This window comes from Ammodytes marinus (genome assembly GCF_949987685.1).
Source record: "Ammodytes marinus genome assembly, chromosome: 2".
Taxonomy (NCBI): Eukaryota; Metazoa; Chordata; class Actinopteri; order Uranoscopiformes; family Ammodytidae; genus Ammodytes; species Ammodytes marinus.
This window is the reverse complement of record NC_137231.1, coordinates 12,715,871-12,728,297: the sequence shown is the minus strand read 5'-3', so window position 1 is coordinate 12,728,297 and position 12,427 is coordinate 12,715,871. Positions and strand designations below refer to the sequence as shown.

General features: G+C 44.4%; 1 protein-coding gene across 2 annotated transcripts in view; it reads right to left on the bottom strand.

Moving 5' to 3' along the window:
• The window catches only part of LOC307266598 (tetratricopeptide repeat protein 28-like), a 177,174-nt gene that overhangs the window by 7,687 nt on the left and 157,060 nt on the right, over positions 1-12,427 (bottom strand). For both annotated transcript variants that reach the window (XM_080048654.1, XM_080048655.1), the window contains 5 exons: positions 11,774-11,883; positions 8,410-8,539; positions 8,018-8,236; positions 6,196-6,358; positions 3,217-3,357 (listed from right to left, as the gene is read on the bottom strand). In XM_080048654.1, coding sequence (XP_079904780.1) covers positions 3,217-3,357; positions 6,196-6,358; positions 8,018-8,236; positions 8,410-8,539; positions 11,774-11,883 — 763 coding nt within the window. The remainder of the gene's footprint in view (positions 1-3,216; positions 3,358-6,195; positions 6,359-8,017; positions 8,237-8,409; positions 8,540-11,773; positions 11,884-12,427) is intronic.

Below are 12,427 nucleotides of genomic sequence, written 5' to 3'. Positions count from 1 at the left end.
CATTTAAGAAAAATGTTGCCGAAGGCTTCACGTTGGTTTGAATTGGAAGTGGAATGTATGCTGCAAATTTGGCCTGATGATAATATTGAAAAATAATCGAATAGAAAACATGCGTATTAAGACGTGGTGATGTCTGGCAAAAAGCAATTGTGCCTCGTCTTTTGAAGCAGTGTAAGTGTAGACCGGCATAGACAACGGGGGAGGAGGGAGGGGGGACAATCGCGCTGAAGCACGGTATGAATCAACTAGGCCAACCGTGAGTGCACCCTTACAGTAAGTTTCAAAAATATATGCAAGGATAACAGCTGTTCTTTTCTATTTTGTTTAAGTTATAATACAATGACCTTCTTTCCTCCAGATTAACAGATATGCAATATATCATATATACTTGGCCATGCTTTAGTCCTCATGGCATTACAATTTTTATATATGATTTAATCTGATATCATTTTACAGTTCATAAGGTCCTAAGAAATATGGCTGCTTTTGTAACCTTAAGGTCAATAGAAGGTTAGTAATTGAAAGTGTGGTACAATAAATGAAGCCAAAACAACAGAAAAAACATATAGTTTATGCTATGAATGTAACATTTAATAAACTATCCTTAACATCAAACCATCCGGCTGAATTAATGAGCTTTGCAGATGTGCAGGGAATAGGGCTGACGAGCACTATGTCCAACTTGCTGCATAATGTTACATCAGATATGGCTCTCTAGCCAGACGCAAACTCAGCCACTGTAATTTCTGTGAGTTTGTGTGTGTGGTGGCAGTACAAAGCTGCAGCAGAAGAGAGAGATCCAACACTCTCAGTGGTAGAGGCCTTTTCTCTTTCTAACATGCTCTCTGTCTGATCAAAAGTCACACTGACTGAAAGGCAGATGAAGGCAGCAGGCCACACTGGATCTCCACTGTGATCTGTGCTCTAATCCCTCTTTCAACGCACATGTTTAAATTCACACGGCATGAGGCAATACCACTGACAATATTATGTCAATTTGTGAAGCTCCACTAGATGGCAGTATTGCAATGTGGTATTCTAGAGTTTACAGAAACATGAAGTAGCATTAAAGGGGAGGAGGGCTGGGCTCATCTCATCTTTATAGGGACTTGGTCTACACATAAGATCTTAAAAACCTCAATGTGATGAAACATGAGCTTGTGAGTGTCTTCAATGACTATTCTCTGTACTCTGAATCTCTGAAACAAAAAAGGAACAAAAAGGCAACAGCCCTGTGTGTTAGAGGCATGTCTGCAGTGTGACAGCTCCCCGCTCAGGCAGAGACGCACAGCATACTGATAGCTGTGCTAATAGTAGCCATGGGGCTAGAAGCCTTTGGTGCTGTGGGCACACACAGGGCCGTGCTTTATGGCCACACTTGTCACTATACTCTCCATCTGTTCCACCAGCCAGAGTTGCTTACGGGCCCCAGCCAACAGACATCTATCCTGCCCGTCTGGAAGCCCCGGGCCAATGGCTTCCCTCCAGCCGTCCAACACTCTGTCTCTCTCCCAGGCCTTGGCGTGAGCCGCCATGGGAAAGCAAACAATCGTTTGTTAGCCTGACAGAGAGAATGAGACGGCTGGCCAGGGATAAGCCAACGGAAAAGGTGAGTGTTAAGTGTAGAGGGAAACAGTGAAAAGAAAAGACTAAAAGCAGTCAAGCTGATGGTAGAGATTGCATTCAGTGGCTGTCTAGTTTGGGCTGCTGTTGAGAGACCTACCTTTGAGTGTGATCTGAGGGGGGATACAAAGGTAGCCAAGTTAGCCTCTAGAATATACTCAAGCGTTATACAGTGACCTCTTTTCTAGCTGTGTTATACATGATTGTTTCAGCTAATGGCTGATACAGGGCTTATTGTTTTCCCAGTGTGCACTGCGTCTATACTACCCACCTATATCGAGATCCTTAAACAATCCCAATATTGTGCATACAAATGTATTTATCTACATATTGAGAGGAACGGACCCAGAGGAGATCATTATCACCTTCTCATAGGAATCATTGGAGGCTCCCTTGTGCAGATGAGATCTTAGGGTTAAAAAAAGGGGCAATCCATTAAAACAGCAAATGAAGATATCACACCAGGAAGCAAAGAATCGAACCTATTCTGATTTAAATGTCATTCAATTAAAGTTCATCATATTTTTCTTAATTATGAGTCATTGTGGATATAATACTGCATTCTTCATAGCAGTAATAGCCTTAATCCTCGAATTGAAGGAGTAAAAAAGATAAGGGGAAGTGAAGTCAATGAGAGCCATCGAAAAGCACATACTACATGTCTGGCACCAAACCCCCGAGATGAATGACTCCAAATGACAATGAGCTTTTTCTTCATTTTCCCTTGCCTTAACATTGTGATAAACGTTAGGCTCTTAAGCATGAGGAGCTTTATATTTCAGAGTTTTTTTGAGACCCAAAAGAATGAGCAGATTATTACCGGCAACCCATTAAAGAAGCTTAATGAGCACAGAGACTCAATTAAAGCTGGAATTACCCTCTCATCAAAGAGAAGCTCAACTGTGGACGAGGACAGGGAAATATGACCCAGACACAAACGTGCACACACACACACACACACACACACACACACACACACACACACACACACACACACACACACACACACACACACACACACACACACACACACACACACACACACACACACACACACACACACACACACATTCTATAGGTATACATTACTAATCAGCCCAATGTAAATTAATACTTTGCATAGCAGTATTAAATGATACACTGAACCAGCCACTGGCAGACTCACTTAAAAGAATACACAGTGATACATCTGCACGACAAACACACACACACACACACACACACACATACACACACAGGCACACACACACACACACACACACACACACACACACACACACACACACACACACACAAACCAAAGTAGGCAGTTGATAAGGGCTTTAGCAGCTTGGCTCTACTCAAGTCTATATAATAAGGAGGATTCACATGCTGCCTTTGCGCTGGCTAAACAATGGAGAAAAGACTCCTTTCACAGATGCCACAATACCCTCGAATCTCTTTACCCAAGCAGATATATTTAATCCCTTCTTTTTTTTTTGTTTTTTTTTCTCCTGGGGAAAGGTGGGTCTAAGAAGTAGAGCTTGTTGATTAAAGCTGCCTCTCAGCAGGAGTGCATGAACATGGAGGTGATTTGCACATTAATCTCCTAACCTGTTAAACAGGTTGTTTCTGGACACCATGCGAAGGAAGCCCGTTGGATCGGTGACTGAGTTAAGCTTGTTGTTGAGCTCTTCAAATTGCTGGTCCAACAAATCTCCCGCCTCGCTCTCTGTCTCGCTGCTCGAACATCCTCTGAAATAGAGAGAGAGAGAGAGAGATGGAGTGAGAGAGGCACGCACAAGCCAGACATGTTGGCAAAAGGAAGGAAGGCACTTCAGCAAAGTTGACAATACACAGACTTACATTGTCTCCCCGCGGATTAATCAACTACACACACTCCTGATCTTTCCCAAACACACACACACTGTTAAACCCACACACACTTGGCCTAGTTTTCCGGGGCTTGGTCCAACAGCCATGATGGTGAGAAGAAGAGTCAAATCCTTTTCATTATAATGCTGGTGATGCTGATCCAGTCAGTGGGGAGCCAACCACCCCCCACTCCACAAGCGCTATACCGCCACACCACTCCCCCACATATCTCCCTTCATGCCTGAACCTTTCTTCTGATGCAACCATACCATGTAACACTTAGGTCAGCGTGTGAACTGGCACCATGGGATCTCTCATCACGACCACCAACAACAGTTCTTTTTCAAACACATGCAGTATGTGTCTAATGTTAAGACACAGTGGCACACAAATATGGATTGAGGAAAAGTTGGATGCAAAGAATAAAAATGCAGTTTTAAAAGACGATGAGAGATAAAATTCCATTGTCAATACGTATATTTCTGCTGTGACAAAGGCTGCACCCTTCCCTCTCTCTACGTGATCCTTTCTTTCAAAACACACATATGCTCTCCCCCATTTTTCTTCATCCCATTCGTTTTGTCTCTCTCTCCACTCCCTTTCTTTCCCCTCTGGAGAATGAATGGGCTGGTAAGTGGTGCCATATTGTGCCCATCCAGGCGCAGTGGCGTGTGTGCAGCTTCCCATTGGAGGAGTAAATGAGCTGGTAATAGGGCAGGAGGGCCAGGCTGCTCGGGTGGTAGAGGCTGGCGCTGGGCAGACCAGCTGGCCACTATGGATCAAACACCAAACTAGAGAAACCACGCTAATGCCAAACGCAGTGTAGACATACAAGCATGTCAATAGGAGGGTTTAGCTGTCAATGTATCTCGCCATTTTTTCCCATCTAGTCCTGCAGAGTCGCTCTGGCTACAATCCCTGTTCACTGCACTCCCCCCTTTTTCTTTTGCTATTTCTTTTTTCTATTGATCTTACCATGGCATCTTAACCTTCTATTCATTATTCCTTATACTTTCACTGGACCTCATTCTATCTTCCTTTACCTGTCAGATTCTGTGTTTGTAAGGTGGGTTCACCAGTCTGGCTGTACAAAGAGACATTATTCCGTCTCATTTACTCCCACTGGGGAGAGAGAGTGGAGTACTTTAGGAAGGTAGTGGACGCCTGTCATCACAGGGTGCAATGGGGCAGGATAACCCTCTTTTATACACACACACACACACACACACACACACACACACACACACACACACACACACACACACACACACACACACACACACACACACACACACACACACACACACGTGTTAAACAAACAGGTCGAATGTGAATAGATAGGTATCAACTTAACAAAAATTATCCTTTTTTCTCCTTTTTTTTTACTGTATTCTACTATGTGTTATCCACCCCAGAATAGCATACAGCATATCATATCAATCAATAGTCCAGAAACAGGACCTCCAGTATTTGGATCGGGAAAACTAGGTGTGCCAAACTAACATTAAGCACAATATAATAATCGGATCAGGATCGGAGCCAAAAATAATCTTGGTTAAGACAAAGTCCCCCCAGTCAAAAAGGAATGTGATGTTTCTTTCATGTTACATTTAAACAGTATCTAGATCAAGTAAAATGTTCTGTTTGATCATAAAGTGTGGGACCATGGTAGAGGCACATGAAGTCCCTTTGCATGTAAGTACAAAAAAAGCACTGCCACTGAACTATCACAAGTTCTTGAGTCATTAAAATCTCATTGGGCTTGTTAGGACTGAACACCCCAAAAACTACAAAGTCAAAGAATCATACTATGCTGCTAGTTGTGTCACTGGAAAAATATGAAATGACATGATTTATAATTCATTAGGGGCAGAGGAGGGTATATTCAAAAGTCAGCAGTAGTCCTTACTGGTTGAAAATCATAAGCATACTATTACATAATCCAGGGGCCATTGTAGAACCCCTACATTTTATCCTGGCACGGCACCCCTAAAAAATTATTGTAAAAAAATGAAAAGAAAAAAATGCAGTGTTTGACAATCTCCCACAAGTTCAGGTTTAGAGCCACAGCGGAGATTATGTATGGTATTAGGTATGAGCAGCACATCCAGACAAACAGGTACGTGTCAAACGCGTTATGCTAGCATGCTGGGAAGTAGTCGTAACATGCCTACAAAGTCAGAGAAGCTTTTGAAAACCAAAATGGGCAAGATTATTTTCAAATGGGTCAATTCAACTCTAAAGTTAGGATATCTGAATGAGCTATAATTGGCTTTGGTAAGAGTCTCAGTTTTACAGCCACGTCTGACACACGTCAGCTAACTATTGCCTAGGTAAGTTAGCTTCAGAGTTCTGTATGAAGTGAAAATAATAATGATTCAAATAGTGATAAAAGGTTTGTATTATTCTGCCTTTGTCCCTGTTTCTGTATTCGTATTAGTCTGGCATTGTAGAAATTGGATGTGGCTAAAACCTGATCCTTATAACCCAATTACATTTGCATAACACAATTTCAATTCCGAAGGCTTTGTGGCCAATCATCTGAGTACGTTTTGACTTATAAATAAATACATTTGTTTAAAAGGTTACCAGGAGCTCCTAAAACTCTGATCCTAGATTAGCCCCTGATCCGTGTTCAGATATTCATTAGATACAAACAATGAGGAGCTAACAAAGAAGAAGTTCTATTTGTATTTTGTCAGCTGTAAAGGATCTTACCTGCTGTAATAGGACTCTACTCCCAGAGCTTCACGAGCACTGGCTATGTGCTGCTCCAACGAGGAGCCGCAGACCACCCCACCGCCGCTGCCTCCCTCCTGGAAGTCTGAGCCTCCCTCCGATAGGCCCTCGCCCAGATACACCTCATGAAACTTCAGGATGCCTGTGGAGAGAAGAGGGACCACAAACACGACAGGCTGAAATTGAAAGTGTAATAATAATAAAACAAACAATTTATTTTTCTTCATGCCTTTATTTTGAATCTGTATGCGTTACTAGCTCACTACAGGTGAGAATGCTGGATCGATTCGACTGATAGCTGAGTGACGCCACGTACGGTAGTGCATCCGTGGAGCAAAATGAATAAAACAAATAATGTTCAATAAAAGATAGGGGGTAGGCTGCCTGTTCCATCTGTTGCCTGCCATGAGAGCTCAGCTGAGGGGGGAGTGCACACTGAAGATGGAACACAAGCTGTGTTGGTGAATGTGTGTTAATGAGTCAGTGCTGTATAAGTGGATGCTCTTGCATGCATGGTTTGTATTAAATGCATTTGAATGGCCATACATATACAGTATGTGTGTGGGAGCCCCTTACGTCCATATAATGTCTATGGTTTTACACTGCTAAAGTAATTAGGACCTTAGTAGGCCTTTTTTACTGATGGCAGACTTTAGAGCAGGCCATGTTTGTGTGCCAGCTGGATGCCAGGGAATGCCAGCAAGTGACAGACAGGCGATTAGTGAGCAAGTGGCTCCCCTCTTAGCCCAGGGGCAATATTCAGCGCTTTGAAGATCTTCAGTGGTCCCTGTAGTGTTCCTCCCCTCCGTATGACTAGTGCTGGGGGGGAGTCAAGTTCATGTGTATGCCTGGGAGCTGGATCTGATCAAATGTTCAGGCTTGGTGGCATGGGACACGGGTCATAGCTCTCATTTCCTCTCTTTACTGCAGAGAGCACAACCAGAGCCAAAGAACCGCTAACAATGCGGCAGCCACAGGAGTTGTGTGTGACATGCACTGTAATTTAACCGCAGCTTTGCCCGTTGTGAAACTGTAATTTCACGAGTCATATAAACAACAAGCTGCATCTTAACCCAATCTGCCTGCATCGGTGGTTCTTTTGCGAATCAGCAAAAGAGACAGAGTGTGAAAAGTACAGCAACGAAAGAACCAGACAAATAACAAAAGGAGACAGGATGCAAAGAGACGGAGAATTGAATGTTTTGACTGAGTGCAACAGCGAAGTCTTTCCTGTGGGCACGTGCCCAAGATGTTGCCGATGTTGTTTGGCCGTGTCGCTTCCAATTAGCATGGTTCATTGGCAGATGTCTTCTGGGGTGAGAGGCAAAGCAGGGGGCAAATCCTAACAGCAGAGTGGCAGGTGGCACTGCCGCTTGGTGGTGTTAAAGCTGCCCCCCCCCCTTTCCCCCGCAGCTGAAACCGAGCTGCAGCCTCCAGACGTTTAACTGCTTTGACTTGAAATTTGTGTTTGTAATTGTGTAATTGTGTATGTGAAGATTTCAACTATGGATTTAAAAGCTTCAGTACAGACAGAAGATATCTTCGCAATTCATGTCCAAACATTTAATTCAATTACATGAAATTTGATTGATTTAGCATGTAGCATTCATAAAGTAACATTCGTGCTGCTCATTTTGTGTTTGTGAACCTTAATTTGAGTGTTACAAGAATATATGTTTGCAATTGCAGTTTGCAATATTTTAAAGAGTAAAACGACATAATAGGATTTCACTACTGTCTGCAATACAGCAACGTTATATTCTAAGCAGTATAGGCCAGGCAGCGGAGAGTCAGTCCATACCTGCTCCTGGAGCCAGCAGCCAGCTGTACAGGTAACCAGCAGCCATGGAGAAGTAAAGCACCAGGGCCCTCTGGCTGTTAACCGTGTCCATGATATGCTCCACTGTCACTGGGGTGTAGGGGTCTGAGTCCTGCTGGCCTGTCTGCCGCTCCACCAACAGGTCAGCAAAGGCTCGCGTACGGCCCCGCTCTGCCACTGCCAGAGCCTCATCATGGTGGCCTGTGTGGAAGTAGAGAGAGAGGTCAATGCTGATTGAAGGGGGAATGCTTAAACCAGATCTTAATAAATAAAACGATTACAGATACATAGGGATAATGCAAAAAAAAATTAAAAATTGGAAACTAACAGCAGGACGCATGGAAGATATGAGAAGTGTCTATATATGGACATACCTAGGCTGACAAGAACCCTTTGGAGTGCCTGGTAGCAGGAGGTTTGCAGGTCAAACAGGGAGAGCTTGTAGTCGGTGCTGTGCTGGGCTTCGTGGCGGATGGTCTCAAACAGTGCAGATGCTCGGTAGAGCTGAGGACAAACAATAATAAGTAAACACGGCAAGACTATAATCGGAATTAGTTCATAAACGTGTCGAAAACAATCATATGTGACTAAACATCACTTCACTTTTTTTGTACGTGCTCTCTCCTTTACATTTTAGTATGGGGGGAAACCCTTACCAAAATGTAGTTAAGACTCCGTGGATGAAATTGTATCCCATTATGCATGTATGATAATACTCTTGACCAAATGGAATGATTGTGGCCACTAGATGGTAGCAGCCCACCTCACTGGTCATCACTGATGAGACCTGCTGCCTTCCAATTCTGCTTCTCTCTTAGCAGATGAAAGTACTGTAATGTCGTTTAATGAATCACCCACCCACACCAGTAAACCTCTCTTCAGCTCTTATTTGCATGGACATGCCAAAGGGCAATGAGAAGCTAGACCATTACACCTGGGCATGGTGGACAGGCAACGTCCAAGGGAAATAAAATGCTTTGTGAACTCAATGGGCCTGTTTGTGTTATTGGACCTTTTTTTTCGATTCAGTGCCAGACATTAGACTAGAGAGAGAGAGGGAGACAATGGAGAGGTGGGGCCGGCCGGTCGGGCGGTGTTGTGCACATTGACCAAGCCGGGGCTGCTGTCCAGGAGTGCTGATTCATGGGTAGCCTTTTATTGATTTCCTATTGCTGCACCTATGGCAGCGCTGCAGGATGACTGGGACCGCTATAGAGCCACTCTCTCCGGGAGCCTGGGGCCAACAGAGAGGTTAAAACACTCTGCTCACACTGCTTGACCAAAGCTCATACAACCAAACACAAAGAGCTGCAGTGGGGGGGGGGGGGGGGGAATAGGTCGGTGTGAATGAAAAGGATGGTATCAGCACTGTGGTTTCAGTAAGACAAAGAGGGTGTGTGTATCTCAAGAGCACACATATACTGTATGCATACACTGTAGCTCGTCTGGCATATCCCAAGGTCATGCGGGAAAAGTGTGTCATGGATTGTAAAGGGGGGAGAGCGTGGAGATCAGCAGAGAATCTGTGAGCTCTGCAGCATTAGTGCTAGTAGACGGGGGCTGCTAGTCTGGTTGATTTGGCTGATAGGACCATGGAAGGCAGATTGCTGCAGTGCTAGTTTAATCTGTTCGCCTTGCAGACAGCCCCCTTTGAGAGTGAAACTCATTTTCTCACACAGCGCCTTTTCCTCTGGCCTGACCCCTCCTGGCAAAGATGAAAGGGACACAATCCCAAATGTGCTGCGTCGGCAGTGGCTTGCTTGGCTGGGGTGCAGGTAAAAATCTGCAACGTTCTTCAGCTGCTGTATGCATTCAGACAAGCAGCACTCTCATGGTTTAGCGTCACTGACACTTACATGGCTTTTATCTGACACGTTAAGTGAATGTCAATGTCACGCTGAATCTCTCACGTGAGCGGAGCTTGATACACACACAACATACCTCTAATGATTTTTGTAAACTAACCTCCCTGGGGGAACTCTCATGCCCTGTGAAAGACGGTATCAAAAAATCTACAATAGACTGCTGTTATTAAAGTAAATATGAATGTATTGATTACCGTTCTTTCCTTGGATGGGAATGTCAGCGCTTCTCAGAGGGAGAATGTGCTGCTGAGAATGCTGATTAGAATCAGGACACGTGAATCTGTGGGTCACGGTGAACGCCGAGATCACAGCTAGCCGTGTTAAGCTACAATTGGGTTTAAATATATAGAGAATAAGGAACATGGGGTCAAGCGCTCTCATTCCACACCTATGGAAGATTTATGAATTTCAATACAAGCCTCTACAAATGAGGTTTGAAGTGGGTCAGGGGTATTTACCAAGGTCACCTGCGGCAACAAGCCAGCTCATGAATAACCATTTAATCTACCATCTGAGGACAACAGTGTCCTTTCCCACCACAGATAGGCTCTTGGGGCTACAAGCTGCTAGGGGGGTGGGAAAGTGACAGCAGTGTTAATATGTACGACTGAGGTCTTAATGTTAAGTGGTGAGCAAACATGAAGTGGAAAATATTTGAATTGGCTTGTTAGAATAATATTTTGCTTTAATTGAACACAAATTCCTCAATATGAGTCATGGGCCACTCCACCTTGGTTTAGTCTTATTTTTTTCCCAACTCTTGTTACAGATAATTGCAAACAGATAAACGTACTCTTTGAAAAGTATCATGCAGGCCCGAAAATAATAAAGCTATCTGGGTCACATAGATGTACGTAGCGTGCGTGTATCAAAACAGAAATGTTTTAGACTAGATTTAATTTAACGAAAAAATGAAAGCAGCTGAATAACATCCCTGCGGTCACACGTGAGAGCCACTTCTGTTGGCTCGCTGTACACAGACTTGTATGTGGATACACAAGCTATGAAAGTCTTGAGCTGCGGTGTGTGTGTGTGTGTGTGTGTGTGTGTGTGTGTGTGTGTGTGTGTGTGTGTGTGTGTGTGTGTGTGTGTGTGTGTGTAAAGAGAGCCGTTAAGGGGATATTCCATGCTTGCCAGGTGGGCAGTGGGCTGAGGAGGACTGAGTGTGTGAGTTTCTGATGCGGAGGCCTGGTGCTCCTGAGACCATGCACATAGATATAAAACAAATCTTCAGTCATCTGTCGCCTGTCTGCCGAGCTGACAGCATTTACCAGCTCAAAACACTTCCCTAGCATATCTCCAGCAGCCCAGTTCAAGCTGTCCACAACAACCTCTCCTTTTTCTTCTACTGTTGTTCTCTCTCTCTCTCTCCCTATCTCTCTAGCTTTCAAACAGGGTTCTCTCTACTATCACAGAAGGAAAACTTATCTTCAGAGACATGCTCACGTAGTTTTATATTTTCTTTTCAAAATGTGGTGTTGACTTATTTATTAGGCTTTAAAATGTAATGTAAATAAATAAATAAACTCTTCCTCTCTCTCTCTCTCTCTCTCTCTCTCTCTCTCTCTCTCTCTCTGAGCTCTGAACTCTTTCTTTCAACCATAAGGGCATCACTGAAAACTTTGTTCACACACTCCACGTCTTTGGACATGTCTCTCGCTTGTAAACTTTGCCAACTGACAGATGTGTGCTTATTATAGGTCAGTTCGTAAACCACTAGAGTGGCCAGATGGAGGTAGAGATGAGAGGGGAGGAGAGGAGAGGAGAGGAGAGGAGAGGAGAGGAGAGGAGAGGAGAGGAGAGGAGAGGAGAGGAGAGGAGAGGAGAGGAGAGGAGAGGCAAGGGAAGTAAGGAACGGGAGGAGCTACTTTACCTGATGTTGGGCCTCCTCCAGATTCCCACTGGCCCACAGAGAGAGCCCCAGACGATGGCGGATCTTGGCCTCATCCTCACGCCGAGCCAGCTGCTCCGCGAGCCGCAGGCCTGTCAGAAGGCGAGGGATAGGGAAGCAGAGGAGCGAGAGGGAAAGAGAGAAGAGGGTAAACATTATTCAGAGCAGGCAAGACTCTTTAGGTTTCTTTCAGAGTAACAGATGTAAGCGTAGCGTGTGGTACTGACGTTCTGACAGCGAACAGGTTTGGATGTTTGGCCCTCAGTTGTAAGATGCTGCTCACATTTGGACTTAAACACGCACACATGCACACACACACACAACAACACACACACACACACACACACACACACACACACCATAGAGGGAGGGCTGTTAGAACACTAATCGGACTGCATAGTAATCAATGCTAAAGAATCGACTGGCTGAGCAAACACAAACACGCGGCGTCTGATGCTAGCATAAAAGAAGCCACACTATGTCATGGATAGGCCTACACATATTTGCAAACACACTGATGAGCCAATAATAGACTGTATGCAAACTCACAGCACACACAGACTATTGATATTTAGTTTGAGAGAGTTGTGCATACGTGTGTGTGTGTGTGTGTGTGTGTGTGTGTGTGTGTGTGTG